General features: G+C 37.2%; 1 protein-coding gene across 1 annotated transcript in view; it reads right to left on the bottom strand.

Moving 5' to 3' along the window:
• rock1 (Rho-associated, coiled-coil containing protein kinase 1) overlaps positions 1-14,663 on the bottom strand; it is a 69,704-nt gene extending 55,041 nt beyond the window's left edge. The window contains exon 1 of the mRNA XM_041247746.1: positions 14,526-14,663. Within this exon, the coding sequence (XP_041103680.1) occupies positions 14,526-14,618 (93 nt within the window). The 5' untranslated portion in view covers positions 14,619-14,663. The remainder of the gene's footprint in view (positions 1-14,525) is intronic.
• Positions 14,664-18,694: the final 4,031 nt, after the last annotated feature.

Raw genomic sequence — 18,694 nt, 5'->3', positions numbered from 1 at the left:
GGATACAATGTGTTGAGATCAGAAACGCCATTCGCAATCTTTACAGGACTCGTTCCTATCAGCAGTAAGATTGGAGCTGACTTGGGAGAGGCTACAAGTGACAATAATCTGAGAACAATTATTTTTATTATGATTATTGTTTGAATAGTGTTTATTATTAGGATTAGTGTAAATCTGTTAACCTTTTAACATTGTACACATACATTTTCAAATCTTGAATATACTATTTTCATTTTCTGACAAGCACGCCAATGTGTCCATGTTAAATGGAGGAAATAACTACAATAGCATATATTGAAAGGCTTCGCTTAGCCACTTTTATATGTGGCATGGGCTCTCTTTGGTACTGTACAGATTATTAAACATACGGAAATTAAACCATCATGAAAGAACATGCATGCAAGCTATTTAAAAAAAAAAAAAACTTCCCCCTTTGTTTTTTTTCAGAACAGAGTCTGTTTGTGTTCACAATGCAGTTTGCAAGTGCACTCTGATCGTTTATATTGTGTGTGAAACGGATGTTTACAATATCATGCAAGGCATATTGAAAGATGGCAGCTATTGATGTATTGCTACGGTTTTTAATATAGCATGTTTTAGATTATTACATATTGCTCTGGAAGAAAGCACTGGGGAGCATGCTGCTAATTTAATAAATACATTTCTTGAATGCATACAGTAGGAGAATGGTTTACCCAATTCTGCAAGTTTCTCCTTATGTCAGCATTAAACAAAGTAATTTGAGAAATGATTGAATATATTTTACTATTTTGTGAGTTTTGTCCGGCAAGATTTTTGTGTCTGACCAAAGTTTCTACCAGAACTTCAGTTTCACGCACTGTCCTTGTAGTTTAGGATCACCAGATTTCCAGTAAAAAACGGGGAGTTTTTTTTTCTTTAATCTACTGACACCATAGCAACTCTGAAGCCAGAAATAACAGTATATAAAATAACACAATAAAAGTTTAAAAATTAAACATTCAGTGAATTTATTGCAGAAGATAATAATTATTTTATTTTTATATTGTTATCGTCAAAACATGTTAAATGTACAAACAGCCAGATTTAAAAAACAGTTCAGCTATTACCATTTAAACATATGGTACACACATAATCAGAATGGTTAAACAAATAATCCATAAGATTGTTTATTTTATTTTTTAATGGCGCCAACACACAACCTATATACATTATATTTCTTCCAATTTGGAATAGCCAATTATTTTTAGGCTCAGCTCACCGCTACCACCCCCGTGCTGACTCGGGACCGACGAAGACGAACACAAGCTGTCCTCTGAAGCGTGTGCCGTCGGCCGACCACTTCTTTTCACACTGCAGGCCCACCATGCAGCCACCTCAGAGCTACAGCGTTGGAGGACAACACAGCTCTGGGCGACTTACAGGCAAGCCCGCAGGCATCCGGCCAGACCACAGGGGTCGCTGGTGAGCTCTGTTTATTTTTTCAACAGATGCCAGTACTGTAGTGTAAGAAATGTATTATTATATAGTGCTTTTCATGTAAAACATCTCAGCCCTTCACATAACTAAATATTGTACATAAATACGTAAAATAAAAACTAAAATAAATAACGTTTGAACAGTTCTAGTACTAGTTGCCATATTTAATGTCACCAAACTACTGTTTTAATCCAGTCACCGGTGGACGTACTTCTGGCTCACCGATAAATTTGCAGCAGTGAATAAAACAAAGCGCCCAGTTTTGTACTCAATGGGCCAGTTAAAATTGTATCCGGGCCAGTAAAAACACTACCTCAGTGACCCAAGGGACCAGTAGTAAAAAATCTAAATGTAGAGCCCTGCAGTATATTAAAGTACTATGTACTGTACTGGAAATAATACTTCATTGCATAAATACATAAACAGAGTTTTTTCAAAGAAGGAAGAAGTTGCACTATTATATAAGTGTGTGCTTTTGACTTAGCAATCTAAAGATAAAGAAAGATAAAGTGGATACTCCTGTATGACCCTGGCACCTCAAAAGGTCAAGGTCATCCAATAATTTGAAGGGGAACAGTTACAATATCTTTGGCGCCGAATAGCTTTGATTTGGCTACACAATTTACTTCCAAATTCTGTTTCAGTGTGAATTAGTTTTCTGTTAAAAAAGAAAATGGCTTGGGTTTTCAGTTTCAATTTTTACAGCCTGTTGTTATTATGTTATCTTTATTATATAAGGTAGCCATAACAATCCTGCTGTACCTTTTGTAAATATGTTCCAACCAGCATTCAAACCACAAAAGCAGCATGGTTCCCAATGGGGACTTTCTGGCACTGAACACTGCATGGGATAAAACTATTGAACTACAATAAGAACAGTTAGGACAGCCCTTATTTAGGTCCCAGAAGCAGTTTTATCTGTGTCACAAGACTAATTTACAATATTTTAACCAACAATGTCTTTCATGAAGCACACACACTGTACTGTATCCTGGCCTTAATTGTAGGTAATATGGCCCAGCGTTTCATATCCAAAGTTGTCCAAATGTTCGGCCTAGGGGACCCTTTGGTTGCACTCCACACTCATTTTTTAAACAGCTCTGTAATACTGTATCCATTACAGTTCATTGTACTACTAGAAGAACTTACATGCTGTAAGTGAAGCCCAATACTTCATTTCTAATCTACATTGATACTGGTATGAATACAGAAAACCTGAAATATCAGAGTGGAAAATCCAACAACCACTTTCACCATTGAAAGAATCCTGAATGCCCCTGGATGACTGAAAGGAACATGTTGCTATGGAGATCTCCACTGCAGAGCAGGCCTTCCCATTTGACGAGATGTAAAGTATGCTGTGTTTATGAAGCACTTGTCCTATGAATTTCTAGTTGTGCAGGATCACTGGACAAGTGGTAAAATCAAAACCTGTAATGTCCACACATGTATGGCCTCATCCAGAAATCTTTGTATTCTCCTTCCCTATTTTAACCCAAGGCTTCATTGTACAGGAAGTCTTTAAAAAAGAGAAATCCACAGTCACTTCCATACGACAGGCAACAAGCCACCTTTCCTCCTACCCACTGAAGACACATTAGCGCTCTTTTGATTTGGCATGTTAGGTTTATCTGCAGTGGCAATCCCACATGAACAGATAAGAGAGCACCCAACATCTGGCATATTAAATGACAGACTTAAGTATGAGCACACCTGTACTTCATTCAGCTCTTTCCAGTAAATCTGATATGGTTTTTATTATTTTAAAGCATAGAGAGTCCTAAATCATAAGCATTTTTTGAGTCACTGCACTGCAAGTCGATTTCTTGTGAAGTAAATCGGTGACACTTTCAAATCATTACTCTTTATAAAACAGTAATGTAGCAATGTACAGTATCATGTTTATAGCTCATCCCAATAGAAACCTTATTGGGTCAGCGATTTTGACAAATCACCCACATCTTGGTCACAACTACCTATTGGAATTGGAACAAACTATAGTACAGTGTTAATTAGTCAGAAGGAACACAAATGCAGGAACATTTCTCTGAAAATCACTTGATTTCCATTGGCTGCCAAATCTGGTGTGATGCACTAGTTACCTGTGGTGCTGTCAAACAAGTGAATTTCCCTGTTGATGCACAGGAATTCAATTCTTAGTGTTTCTACTACACTGCTTGAGAACATCATTAAACTGGACAGCAATGAGTTAACCTTTTTTGTTCCAGGAAATAGACGTGAACTAGATTAGCTACACTGTTGGGAACTTTACTAACCTTATTTTTATAAACAGATGTTAAAAGGTGTTAGGGTTTCATTATGTACACTTCTCATTCTATTTGCTATTTGGTTCCAATTACGTTTTGCTTTCTTATTACACAATTTAAACTTATTTTTAAAAAGTTAGACTCACTCAGATGAATAGCTGCATACCCTATGCTTGAAGGCCATTACAACATACTCAACCAAGGACAGAGAGAGGGGAACCAAGTCACTGACATAATAAAAATTTGAAATAAGACATAATTGGACAAATAGCATGAATGACACATGGGTAAGAGAAAACAAATTTACATTATGAAACCCTAACAATTTTACCTTTAACCCTTTGCAGTCCATTTATTCAGCACTTGTCAGGCGCATCAGGTCTAATTTATTTTCACACACGGTTTATTTTTCAGAGTAAAACAGGTTTAAAAAAGCCCTGCATGGAAAAAAGCCATCAGTACTGCATCTCCAGCCAAGCCCCACCCCTTGTTCACTGTATTTTTCACATATCTCTTTATAGACGTGCATACTGATAAATCCTCTCCTGATCACTCGTTTTATCACCAAACTCCTCAATAATGCGATCCAACTCATTATTTTATTACTATAACATCTCAAAAAGCTCTGCAAATGTCTGTGATATTCTTTGAGCGCTGCATGCGGAAGCAGCCATCTCCTTTGTTTGTGTCCATGTTATCTCTGTATTGCTCAGATACACCCCTTTTTTCAGTTTCATTCTGCAATTGAAAGGCTTTCTCTGCTTTTTCCGGAGAAAAAACCACTAGAGACCTGTGCTTTACGTCTTTTTGATGATGTTGGACAGGGTCCGACATAGGACCGCAAAGGGTTAAAGCGATATAAAAACAACAGTAAAACCAAATTATTTCATTGTGCTGAAACAGGAGTATCAAACTGAAAGAGGAGCGCTTCTGGTTTTCTATATTGGATTATTCTAAAGAAGTTACAATATTTGATGTCTATTTTCAAAACAACCATTTGCACCTTCATTACTTTAACGTAGATCTTTACCCTCCAGTAAAAGCACTGGATCATTGCTACCTTATCTCGTTAACCCTTATGTGCTAATGAGTTAAACCTTTATTGAATAAGACTGGAAATAAATGGAGCCCATGCATGTTTGCATGAGTCCAGATTAAATATTGTCAACTACTGTAAGTGTGCGAGTCCTTCAGAAGCATTTGGGTTCATCAGCAATTAAAAATAAATGTTTATATGCTAAAATCTAAATAACAGTTTTACACTGGAGTTCAGAGATGGACAAATCCATAATCCTGCATCCAGAGTGCAAGATGTCTCTGTAAAACCATCAGATGCCAGAATTCTAGGCAAGATGCTAAATCAACTACGAACGGACAAGACTCATCATAAGAGTTGTCCTAAAGTACCAGTAATTAGCCTCACTCCTCCTGTCATAGCGTTCTAATGACTAACTGATGTGCAGTAAAATACTTGTTCCAGAATAAAATGGCCTAGAAGCGAATCTAAAAATCTGTAGTGATGGTGCTAGAAGGCTATATACAGTACCATTAAGTTCCAATAAGAGTTCAAATGAGTAAACAGCCTAGATTAAAGTTGATTTCTAATCAAAGTTGACAGCATGTTGCAGTAAAACTGTTCCCTGGATTTAATTTGTTAAGCAGTCTGTTTTAAGATCTTATGACTGTAAATGCATGGATGATGTTTAATGTAAGCTTATTGGAAAACTAATACTGCAGTAGTCTCAGCGTATAGGAATATGTCCTAAGAGAACAACCTTGTGGCTAAACTGATTTTTCCCCATCGTACATACTCTGCCTAAAGGAACAGGAAATTAGCTGAAAAGAACACTATTTTGGCACCGATAGCGATTCATTCACAACTGATACAGAACGGTTTTGTAACCGCACAGCTAATCATCATCAAACTTAAATTCAAATGGTTTAATCAATCTTTTCAAAACTGACTTGTCATCGCGAGTGTGTTTTGAGGCACACTGATTGGTTTATTCAATTGGTTGGAAATTGTTCACGATCTTGAAAAAACAAATTGGAAAAAAAGACAAAAGTTGCCAAGCAATTTGTTGTTTTCTGTTCTGGTGAGTTGCTTCACCATTCTGTTAAATTATGTTGTGCATGTCTTGAATATTGCTCCTGTACATGTATTCATAATTCATTTATAGCTGCTACTGCATTTTTTAACATGTCTAGGAGTGCTGTGTTAATTTAGTTTGACAGTTTAAGTTACTTTATTGTTACTTTATTATTATAGTTTATTAACATACACTTGCCTATTGCTTTTCTCTTCTTCTGCTCATTTCATATGTTGATGCACGTGTGTAATGACAAGTAATACATATTTATTTATTTTTTGATTCATGTGTCTGGTGGTCAACTCCGTCTTAGAGAACACTTTGCAAGCTAAATAAACACAACTTGCTTCACTGAACTCAGCAGGACTTATCAATGCTTGATTTTATTAATAAAAAAAAGGCAATGAAAAGGTAACAATATTATTTTAATGGTGCAGCTTAGAAACGAGGTATACAGTAAGAGTACTGGGGTGCCAGAATGTACTGGTTTGGTTTCTTAGCCAGCCATATTGCATATACTACCTTAGCAGGGACGGCAATAAGACTCCAATTGTATATCAGGCTGATCCATTCCTGGTTTTTATACGAGTTTAACAAAACACTTGGGCTTCTTACCTATATACTGTGGCTAATCAAGCTTGTAGTAAAACCTGGAATAGGTGAAACTGCTATGCATTAGAAGTCTTATTTCCATCCTTGCTTAGCCATTCAACTCTAGATCCGGCACCAACTTTGTTCCTCTTCATGAAAGATGCTAATGCTTGGCATTTAAAAAAAAGTTTCACAGTCTTACTGATCCCTAGGTGCCGACTGCATTGTGTATTAAAACTTTACGCTGGATGACATCTGCCAAATAACTCTGGGGTGAAGTAAATTTCATGCAGTATTCTACAGTATAGCGGTGCTCCTGATGACAGAGCCTCAAGGCAATTTACTGACTGCAACATTGGCGAGACACAGTGTGCTGCTTTTGCATAATAAAACTGAGTTTGCGTGTCAAAACGCCAAAGCGACTTTCTTACATGAACATACAAGTCTTTGCATTCTGTCTCAAATGCAGTTGACGAGTAGATGCCCTAACAGAATCAGTATCATTTTAAACATCACCGTGGAGTGGTAGCTGGTCTCATCACAAACTAACAAACTATTTATTTTGTTATTAAATGCATAGTGAAGGTTCATCAAAGCAAGAATCCTATAGCTCCGTCTAGAGAATTGACTGAGATAGTGTGACAAGATTGGAGAACACTGAAAATAGAATGAAATGAAGCTATGCACTTCTCACAAGGGTTTTTTCCTGTTATCTTAATTAGTGTTTTAATCCGTCCTCTAGTTTGTGTACAGTATTACTGTAGTTGTATATATAATATGGGGGGGTTGGATGGGGGGTCAATTTATTTTTTTTTTTTTTAACATAGTTCCTTAAACAGAACTGAAGCCAGACACTACCTACACTACTGTAAGCTACTCCTGCATAAGCTGTATTCTCAAAAGGTCAAACACAAGGTTATTGAATCCTCTCTGAAGAACACCACGGGAACAGATCAGGAGAATGTTTTGCAAGGAACACCCATCCCAGGACAGGTTCCAACAAATCAATTCTATTACTTCAGTGAATTATAAACATTACTTTGGGTTGCTTCATCTAGCAGGAGATTACATCTACAGTGACTACATTAATCTTTATAACAATAACATTTTCAGTACAGAAAATATGTTGACATTAATGACCATATATATATATATATATATATATATATATATATATATATATATATATATATATATATATATATATATTGTAAACGATCCTTTCACTTTTCACGTTCGTTGCCCCTTTCAAAGTAGACCCAGGACACAGAAACGGAATTGCTTTAGCGCTGACGCGCACTTTTAATAAACATAAAACAAAACAGAAATAAACACCTAACTCCGTTTTGGAGCTCTCACTATACACCAGCCGATCCCTGACTCACACACAGGACGGCTAAGCCGTTTACCTGACAAACACCAAAACACAAACGGGCTTCTCTCAACACTCTCTTCAATACGACTGGACACACACGCAGTCGGGCTCTTCACTCAGCACTTCACCTTCAATACGACTGGACACACACGCAGTCGGGCTCTTCACTCAGCAGCCCCGATCAGTCTGGCTGCCTCTCAAATACCCTGCACCTGTCTCTAATTTATAATTACGATCAGGTGCCGAGGATTAACTAAATCATTAAAACAATTACACAATTAAACCCCATAACACCCAAATGTGCATTCTCACAAGGTTTTTAGCAGGGAAGGATTTTAACCCCCTCCCTGGTACCTGGTATATATATATATATATATATATATATATATATATATATATATATATATATATATATATATATATATATACACACACACACACACGCACGCACGCACGCACCAAAGTACCTTTTGTAAAATCAATCATCCTATTAACTTCACTAAATTTTGATGACTTTGACACTAGTTTCTCAGAAGAAAATATTACTGAAAATCGCTATAAACTGTTGTCTTTAATAAATATAGTCTCACTACGACACAGCTCCTGTAGGCCTACACACATCATTCAGGGACTGTGGCTACTGATTTTGGACTGAAGCATTTCACGACTGAGGTGGACGGTGAGAATTTTATTTATTTATTTATTTATTTTAAAGCTATTCCCCCGAGTACAGTCTTCATTTGTGTAATTCATAATAAATTAATGGTCACGTCAAGAGCATGTCTTACTTTACGAGGGACGTAATTTCACACGTTTTCAATCGGTCAGAAACACCGCTACACAGGACACATTATAAAAAAAACTTTTTGCAAAATCTGGAATGGCTTAAAACTGCTAAGCAATGGTAGTTTTAATTTTGCTCTCCTCACTTCAGAACTAGCAGGCAAACAAGCGGCTAGTAACTATTGACAGGCACAGCTTGAGGTAAGCTCTGAATCTCAGGCCAGAATAGCATGGAGTAGTTCAAAGAACCAGAGACTTCTAAAAGGACAGAATGCCTCTAAGAATCTTGACTTTGTGACATGCAGGATCTTGGATGGAAAGTTGTACTGATAAAATAGAAATAAGTACATTTCACTATCTCAGGGAAGAGGCCCTTTCCAGTGAAGTACAGTTTCATTTACTTACAAAGGCTTTAACAGCATAAACATGGGGGGTTCTGGGCACTGAAAAAAATGGTCAATTACAAAAGGGAAATGCATTTCCATTTGTTTATATTCATTTTCCCAATAGTCATTTTTACCCACCAAATATTACAGCAGGTACAACAGCTACTTTTTGTGCATTTTATCCCTGCTTCAGAGCTAACCTCTATTATTATTCAGGTGATCAGGAGTTTAAGCAATCAGGCCCCTGTTTGCTATCTTCTGTTTTGCAAAGTCAAAAGAAGAGTCAGAATCTCACTTTAACAGTCATGCAAGGGCAATATTAATATAAAAAAAAAAGGTGGAAAACTGGAACACACATTGAAACTGTCACATTAATAGACACACATAGTATACAGTGCTTTACAGAAATTTTTCTTTCCAAACAGCAAGTAAATGTTGGTCAATTGGTGAAAAAAGCAATTTTCTGCATTGCTCATTGAAAAAAAGGCTGTAAGTGGCTGAGTGCAGTACGCATACTTACAGCACCCTTTATAAGTTGGATTTCCCTGACTGTGCAGTGGTTGTGTACTGCAGACAGAAGGCTAGTGTTATTGAGTCTGTTGCTGCATGTGGCATTCATGACCAGGAGCAAATGTGCTCTTCACTAACTAGGGCTAAGGAGAACAGCACAGAGTTTGTATTTTAACCAAGTTATGCAGCTTTAATGAACCGTTGTGGGCGGCTGAATACTTCCTTGATAAAAATGCAGCAACACACAGGAAAATATGCTTATTCAAAAGTTTGCTTATACTCGAGTTCACTCACAGACCGTGTCTGATGACCAAACAGCTTTTTTTTAAATTCTTATTACTAACATCAAATGTGCATTTGGTTTAAAGTTACTGCAGCATTTCCACAGGTCACCCAATAAGGCCTTTCAGATCTCTTTCAAAGATAACCAAAGACCAGTTAACATGTAGACGAATTAAGGCTTTAACATGGGTGTTAATGTTCAAACACCACTTCCACCCACAAGTATGTATGCCTAAAACTGGAATAAAAAGGTGGGAGAAATACAGTAGTACAAGGCATGTGGATTGCTTCTTGAATCAGGAATGTATTTTCCAGTACAGAACAAGGCTGGGAAAACAAGGACTTTCAAGCTGTGAGAGGCACAATCAAAAACGTACAGAAGCCCCTTGTCCTGAACCAGTTACCACATACTGTCCACAAGACATGGCAATTGAAGCACTACTGAATACAGTAGCTAATATGCTCTGCATCTACAAAATTATTCTGTATAGGATCTCATTCAAACTAAAGGTTGAACAACAGAATCACAGCACCACCACTGTTTTGCTGTTCAATTTAGTAGAATAAAATTAAAACAAGCACAGAGATGACAACTGACAACCCAGATTGCACTAAAAATATCCCCATCTAAAGTATAAGCACTAAACAGCTGACTGAAACACTGCATAATCAGTGTTTGTCAATTCTCAGCATACATAGGTCTCAGACTCTCAGTTTAGTAGAACACCCTGAGGCAAGCTCAGGAGACAGGAACACATTTTAAGTCTCACACTCCTTGGGGAGGGCTCGACATAAACGGCAGCCAAGTGGCAATCACTGTGGGTGTCCTTCTCAATGGCCTCAATGCCCCTCAAAATGTACGTCATTACATGTATGTCACAGCCATTATGGCCGCTGTGACCTTTCAGCTACAGCAACTACAGAGACACCTGTATTAGAAAGTGTTAGTGTCCAAACAATAACATAGTTTGCATGGTTAAGTCGCACCAATTCCATACACACTTCTGTCAATATTTATCAATGCGCTACAACTTCAGTCTGTAAAGGAAAAAAAAGCCGGCATGTTTTAAACTAAAGCGCTAGAGGGACAATAACAGACTGATCGAAAACAAATGCCTGAAAGTCCATAGGTCCTGTATTACCACCAGCAGAATGCAGTAACTCCAGGCTCATGCAGCAGTTGTGACGGTCGTGTGCGAGTACTGTTAGCTTAAAATGAAATGTTACATTCAACTTTAGAACAAGAATGAAAAATAAAAATACACTTAAGGTTTATGTGTTGCACATGTGCCATTGTCAAAATGCCCTGAAAACATAAGAATAAAAATAAAGAAAATAATTATAACGAAAGGCTGAACCGAGCAAGAGGTAAATAATTTAAGAAAACACACAAAAAAACGAAGTGAAAAGGTTAGTCTCAAGCTGAAAGTTATTTGTAAACTCCAATAATAAATTCAAAGCCACTGAAATCGTAAGGTGCCTAAATAAAGTTTTGAGTTAACACAAACAGATTTTTTTTTTATCGTCTGTTGCATCTTCTTTAGCAGCCACATCTATCCCAGATATAAGACGTTACCATATTGAAAAACAGTAGTAAATGTAGTGTAGATTTTGTACTAAATCAGTCAGCAGTTACAGGGAAAACAGTTTATTTCTCAAACTGACCATTTTAAGAACATTGACAGCAGAACGCATATAAATACTTGGGCCTGTAATTAGGAAGTGTACTTCTAAGGGAAAAAAAAAAAAAAAACATTTAGGGAATTCAAAATGAAATGTACTCCAGCTTACTTGATTGCAGTAGAAAGAGACTTCCACTCACTAAGCTTTCAGATTGCAGTAATGAAAAATAATTATTTGGAAATATCTGAAATATATGACATTGTGTTTACTGTGTATTTAATATTGTAAATAACAAGAAGAAAATCACTGAAACAATACATGGTTACAAGTACAGTAAAAAAAAAAAAAAAAAAAACATAGCTGGCTGTGTTACATTCTCTCTGATCAGGGCTCCACTAACACAAAGCACGCGAGCTGCAGCATGCTATTCTCTATAACTACACACAATTTAGACGTGCCATCACCACCCATACACAACACATTCTCTCAGCTATGTGAGTTCACAGCAGTCAGCTGCTGCATAGACTACCTATTCAACAGAACTAGGCAACAAACAAGTGAGTACTAAAATAAGTCACTGTTTTAGTATTAGTGTCTTAACAAGTTGTTGTATTGTAAGCAGTTGAATACGGTACTGTAGCAACCAATTGCTCCTAAAGTGGCACCCAGCAATTGGATCTGGAGCCCTGGCTAGGTTGCTGTGGTCAATAATTTGCTTTGTATATGAATCTAAAGCAAAATTATACAGCATCCTACACTTCGGCCTTGACTTAAGTTTAGTGGCCTTGGGTTATTTATTTACAAATGTATTGAACTGAAGGTCATTTTGGCCTTTCTTTCTTTGTTGCCGATTTAGAGCCCTGCCTGGGTATTGTAAGATAATAGAGTTATCTTGATGCAACACTATTGTCAATGAAAACTTAAAACCTGCAAAAAACTAAATATGGGTCCCTAGACACTGCTTACAGCAGATAAATCAATAATGGTTCTATTCAAATATGAAATGTAAAACTACCAAAGAAATTGGTTATTTCAATGAAATCTGGTAAAGGTAGTGAAAAATGTCTGCAGGTGCTTTTTCCCAGCAACAACCTCAGACTCTTAAACAGGCACACGGAGAAACGCAAGCGCTTTAAGCAATTGTTTCTTAACCTAGCCAGCATGTCTTTGGACTCCATACAGACAGACCCGAGGCCAGAATCGAGCCCAGGACCCTGGAGCTGTGAGGCAGCAGCGCTAACCACCACACCCTTACAGTAGGTGTACATAACAAATTTAATTTTTGTTTATTGATTATTTTTGGAACGTAATCAAACCTTTTTAAAGAAAAGGAACCGATCAGCTGAGTACCTTGACTTGTTAATCCAGGTACTTTCCTTTTCTTTTTAAAGTTTTGTTCTGGTATTTTTTTTCATTTATTTTTTAAATCAACCACAGCTTCTATGAGCGGCTTCATCTTTTTACAGTTTCTATTTGTCTGGGAAAGAGAAAGTGAAGCACAAGGAGGTGGCTGACACACCCCTGGCCTCACTGGTTCACTAATACACCCTTCAGGGGAAACCTGAATTGTACAACTCCAGGAGGTCCCTTCAGGCACAAGGAGATTGGCGATAACATTTCTACTGGCACATCCTGTAACAAACCAACGACACATGATGAAATTCATCACAATTTTGTTTGCCTGGACCGCTGTAAAATAAAACATTTCAGAGTCTTTATAAATTACAGTTCAGCGAGATCCTGCAGAATCTGAAAGTTTTTTTCATCCATATTTGATATCAACTTCCAATACAATTACATACTCTAAAATCTCACCCATTCACCATGTTTACCTCCACTTTAAATGAATGCTTTTATTTATTAACTCCTGTTAATCTACCACAGTTTTTGGTTTAGGAACTAACAAGAATAGCAGAATGACCGTAATTTGCTTATTAAGTCTGGTCAGACAAGAATGGCTGTACCTGGTTGCGCAACAGGTCTGCAAGCTTCACCTAAATACAGCACAAGTGCAATTTAAAGAGCACCAAATTGCTACAAACCACCAGGCAAATCTTTCCTCTGGCACAATGTAGGCTATTAGATCTGTGCAATTAATGGCCAAGTAGGGCCATGAGAAGTCCAATGAAAGGAGAAAGAGATCAATGAACTGTGTGTTGAGGCAACATAGCAGACAAACTTAAACTCATAACTACATTACACCCTTCCCACAAACATTAAAAACACCCTACACAAACAGACTTAATATAGAAACCTTAAGATAAGTGCGGTTTAATTCAAATACATTAATATGTCAGCTGGAAGTTTGTCATTCCCGGAGCGTGATTATTTAACATTGGCACATTTTAAATCAGTCAAAATAACCACAACCCTTTTTTTTTTTTTTTTTTTTTTTTTTTTTTTAACGTGTTGTTTTTTGCTCTGCAAGTTACTGCTAGGGACTATGATAACTTAGGTTTAAGTTTAAAAAACGTGTTCGTTTGATTGTCAATGACAATTTGAGGAAGTGACCGATTTCTTTTTGATTGCCAAGTAACTCTGGGTGTGTGGCAGGCGTATTTCCTCGCCTTAAACCAGGGATAGAAATACGATTGCAGAAACAGTTGCAGAGTTCAAATTAGCTATAACATTTATAAGGAACTTGAACTCTGCAATTGATTAAGGGCTGAAAACAATTACAAAAGGTCTAATTATGCAAATTATCCGTTCAGTTAAGGGTCTAGTTAAGTAACTGAGAGCACAGTTGGAATAGAAACCAGCAGGCAGGGGGGTCCCCAGGACCAGGGTCGGGAACCACTGACTTTGAGCATTTGACGTACATTTTCCTAATGACCGAATCTTTCATAGCCTGTGTTTGATATTTTACAATATAAATAGTTCAGTATATTACCAGACGGCATGAAAAGGAGAAAGCATAAATAAGCTGCAAATATTTAAAAATAGATCGTTATACCAGATTTGACGGTAGGTCAAACTAAGCAAAAAGTCCGATTTTTTTAAGGTAAGTCTGAGTGTCTTGGAAATTTTAAAGTTTACCCTAATTATATATGCACACACCAGCCTAATTTTAAATACAGGCAAGCCCCTCATATTTGAGAGGCATCGATTAACAGTGTTGTTCAGTGTGGTTAGCAATAACGCAGTAATTAAAAACACTTACCAGTAAACAATCTGTATTGACTTCAGATTTAGGATCCTTTAGCATGACATCGATTTTTTCAAATCGATCCTCCAAACTTTCTCCAGCAGACATGTTTTCTGTCAACTTCTAGTCCGCTGTGTGTGTGTGTGTGTGTGTGTGTGTGTGTGTGTGTGTATATATATATATATATATATATATATATATATATATATATATATATATATATAAAAACACTTCCTATGTGGTTACACCAACTGATTAACAGTCGACAGTCGACCTCTGTAATAATAAAAAAAATCATATACTTATACACTTTAAAAAGCAGTTTTTCAGTGCAACCTTTACAAGACCCTGAATAATCAGATGCCACATCTTAAGTACCAGTCCAGCTCTGATGTTGTCTTCTCTCCCCTGAGCTAGTTTGACTGACAACCTCAGGTACAAAAACAAATCTAAATGCAAGAGTCTTTGCTCTTTTCAAAGAGTTAATTTCAAAAACGGACCCACACGTATAATGCTATTTAAAAAAAAAAATACATTGCGTAATTTCTTAAAGTAAACGTTACAGTTTTTCGGCCCTCTTTCTGGGTTGATGGGCCTTCTGTGTAGAGAGAGAAAAACGCCAAACGAGTCTGACAGCTGCAAAAAGTAGAACTGGCCAAAAAAAACTTCTGCAGCAAAATTTGGATCAGTTAAAAACACAGCCCGCGATTAAACCTCTCGGTTGGTTTGCCAGCAACGATCAGCCCTCATATTCCGTGTCTGAGGGGTGTAGAAACAGGAAGCGTGTTTGTTCCTAAAGGTTTTGAGAGGGGGGAAAATCAGATTTAAATCGATTTAGTTTTCGAAATTTACAAAATGCCACAATTTTTCCGCCTGCCCGACAAACATGTCCGCCTTCCTGTTCAAATAAACCGTAGGCAAACCTACGACCTGCGCGTACTGCGCAGGCGCATACCTAGTGCAACAGGCAACATATAATGATAATGTGTGCGTGACAGTACGTGGAGTGACTTGGAATATGCATAGCCTTCTCAAAATAGATAAAATTTAGTGTTCACGGGTGTTCGTTCGGTACAACCATATATATTCAAAACAAGACCAAACATGCCAAAACGCATAACTTTGTTTGCACCCTCCAGAGATAGATATTTTGTTCTTGTTGTTTGCTGATGTTATTTATTTTTTATTTTTTTATTTTTTTGGAACATTCTTCATCAAATCGTGCTTATCCTATTCGCATTTCAATAAAGGTGATACATTCCATGTTATTGCTATGAACAGTGCGGCAACAAGTTCTGCTTCCCTCCAAAAAACGAACGAATCAGTAAATGTGTATAATACTAATATTGTAAACACTAAATGTATGAATGTATAGCTACTATGAGACTACTGGCGTTGTAAACAAATGGTGAAAATCTGGAAGTGATTTGCTTTTCACTGTACAATGAAAAGTGCTATCACATGTATAAATAAACATTAAATTAGTTTTCAACTTCCTTATTAATTTCTATTGGTTGGGACAAGCCTATTTTATATATTGTCTGTTTAATTACCACCCATGAATGCTTCTGTTGTTCAGTTAGGCTTGTTAATCACCGATATTAATCTGTACCATACCAAATTAGTTATCAAAAGACATACTTTCTGAATGAACAATGGATTTGTCCATTTGATACAGGAGAAGCATGTCTGTGACATTCATCCCAAGCGACAGCTGTACATTCAAAACTAGACCTAATGTAGCAACATAAAAAAACTAGGCCACTATGACCTACATCCACTGTATGTAAAGAATTATAAATATGACAAACAGGCAGATGTCTTCATATCCCCCCTGATCCTTATAGTATCAAAGTGTGTCATAAACTATCTCCACACCAGGTTTCATCACAATTGGTATTGCATACCCTGAGATTATGAAAATACTTAAGAATTTGGCCTCAAGAAGGTCCTTATCACAAATAGGTCAAGCATTACCTCTGTGTTCCTAGAGTAGATAACACTATACTTGAATAACAAATCTCATACTTTTACCATGCCCAAGAATGGTCCAGTTTACCATCTAGTGCTGGTGCATTGATTTCCATCAGTGTGAACTAGATTCTTATTGTGTTTTGCCTGCATGCAGAAACAGTGGTGCAATTTACATGTAACACTCCAGTGTAATTAGCAGCTGCAATCTCTGGGAATTTTATCTCCATCTCTCTGTTAAAATATCAACCTTTCATAAAGCAAAGGAAGGGAAATAAGTGTTGGAAGATACGTTCATGTTATTTTCTTACCCCAGCTGAATTGTTAAACCTCATAGACTTAAAAGCTACTTGTGACTTGAAAGAGAAACAATTGCAAATGTTTAAACCCAACCACAGTGTGGTATGTGAATGGCTGTATGCTTTATTAATTGTGACATCTCAGCGAAAACAAGTTATTGTTCTCAGGCCAAAATGCCACCACATAACATACACAGGCCATGTCCATTTGTCAAGTGGTGGTAAAGGCATACACTCATTTTGTCCACTGGCACCTAATTCTGACCACGCAATTCCAACATGATTAGCAACTTATGGCAGTACCATGGACTGTACTAATTTAGTTTTCATATGATTATATGTTCTTTCTTTCCATGTAATTTTTTTTTAGAGCGTTAACAACATTATACTATATGTTTACCTAAGTATGTCTAAGAGAACTGCAAAGCATAAAATGTCATTTATTTTTAAACTGCTGTCTTGTTCTATACCTGAGATGATAGTAAAAACACAATTGTGGACTGTGATTAGTTGATTTCTACAGTGGAAATAAAGTAGAGTGGATATATTACAAAATTGTTCCAAATAAAATACCTTAATTAACTAATATCAAGTTACTAATGTTTGATATTAAAAAAAAAAAAAAAAAGGAAAAGAAAAATGGGCACTTGATTGGTGAGAGGTTCTGCAGAATTAGAATCCATTGATGATATCATAAGATGGGAGCATCATTTGCTTGTGATGTCATAAAGGCTGACCCAGCTGTCAGAACAGCTCAATGAAAAACCCACTAAACGGCATGCTCAGTCCCACTCCTACTGAGCAGCTCAGAATGCTACAGAGCAAATTTCATCAGTGATCCAGTTACTATATGCACACCCTATATATTAGGAATGCCAAGCAGAGCAAGAACTCTGAGGAAAGTGGAACAGAATAGGAGTAAAGGTAAAGTGTAAACAGGGAAACAAAAAGGGTAGTGAAGAGAAAGGGTTAAATGACCTACCTTCAAGAGCACAGCGGGAGACTGCCAATGCACAAGCTACAGGAGGAGAGTTAAGCTTCCAAGTTTCTCTGTGGCACATATGCCAAAGGCCCAAAAAGAAAAGAATGGAATGGAAGAGGCTGTAGCTATACATTGGGCACATTTCCCTTGAAGACCTCAACCTTCTTTGTGTCATTAAAATACCAGGCCATGGAGAAGGACTGTGGACAGAAAAGACATTTTTGGATTACCCCACCTCCTATGATCTGGTGGGTACCCTGTATGTACTGTAGAACTGGGACATTGACTCTCAGAAAGTCCAGTCGCTATGAGAGGGAGAACGAGGTGTATCGAGGGTCTGGTATCCCACAGAGGAGTCTGGTTTTCTCAGTGTCCGAGAATGTACAGAATAATGCCCTAACTAAAAGGTAAACAGAAAACTACCACAAGGCTAAGTTTCATTTCAAGAAGAAGTCAGGATTCACATGTTAATAATGTAGTGGAAAGGGTGTAATCATTAATTGTCACTTGCATTCCCTTGATAGCATGACTCACCCAGCACACCACACAAGTGCTAACTCTGATCCATTAAATTGTACCGTTATCAGTGGGTGTATTAAGTAACTGAGCTGCTCAGAGCAAGACTATATCCGCTTCCAAAGATCACTGATGAAATCTGCTCTCTAGCACTCCAAGCTGCTCAGTAGGAGCAGGACTCAACATGCTGTTAAGTAGGTTCTTTTACTGAGCTGCTCTGAGCGGCTCAGTTACTTAACGCATTCAGTATTTTAAAAACATTTTGAATTATAAATATCAGCTGACTACAGTAACTTGAACTTGATCATGCCTGCAAGGATTCCTATTGTCATTCCTTTATTTCCTCTTTTTTTTAATCACCTTACTGAAGACTGAAAATGTACAGTACATTACAGTATAAGGCGATTGGGATTCAA

This window comes from Polyodon spathula, chromosome 4 (assembly GCF_017654505.1).
Source record: "Polyodon spathula isolate WHYD16114869_AA chromosome 4, ASM1765450v1, whole genome shotgun sequence".
In the NCBI taxonomy this organism is placed as follows: Eukaryota; Metazoa; Chordata; class Actinopteri; order Acipenseriformes; family Polyodontidae; genus Polyodon; species Polyodon spathula.
This window is presented reverse-complemented; position numbering and strand designations above follow the sequence as displayed.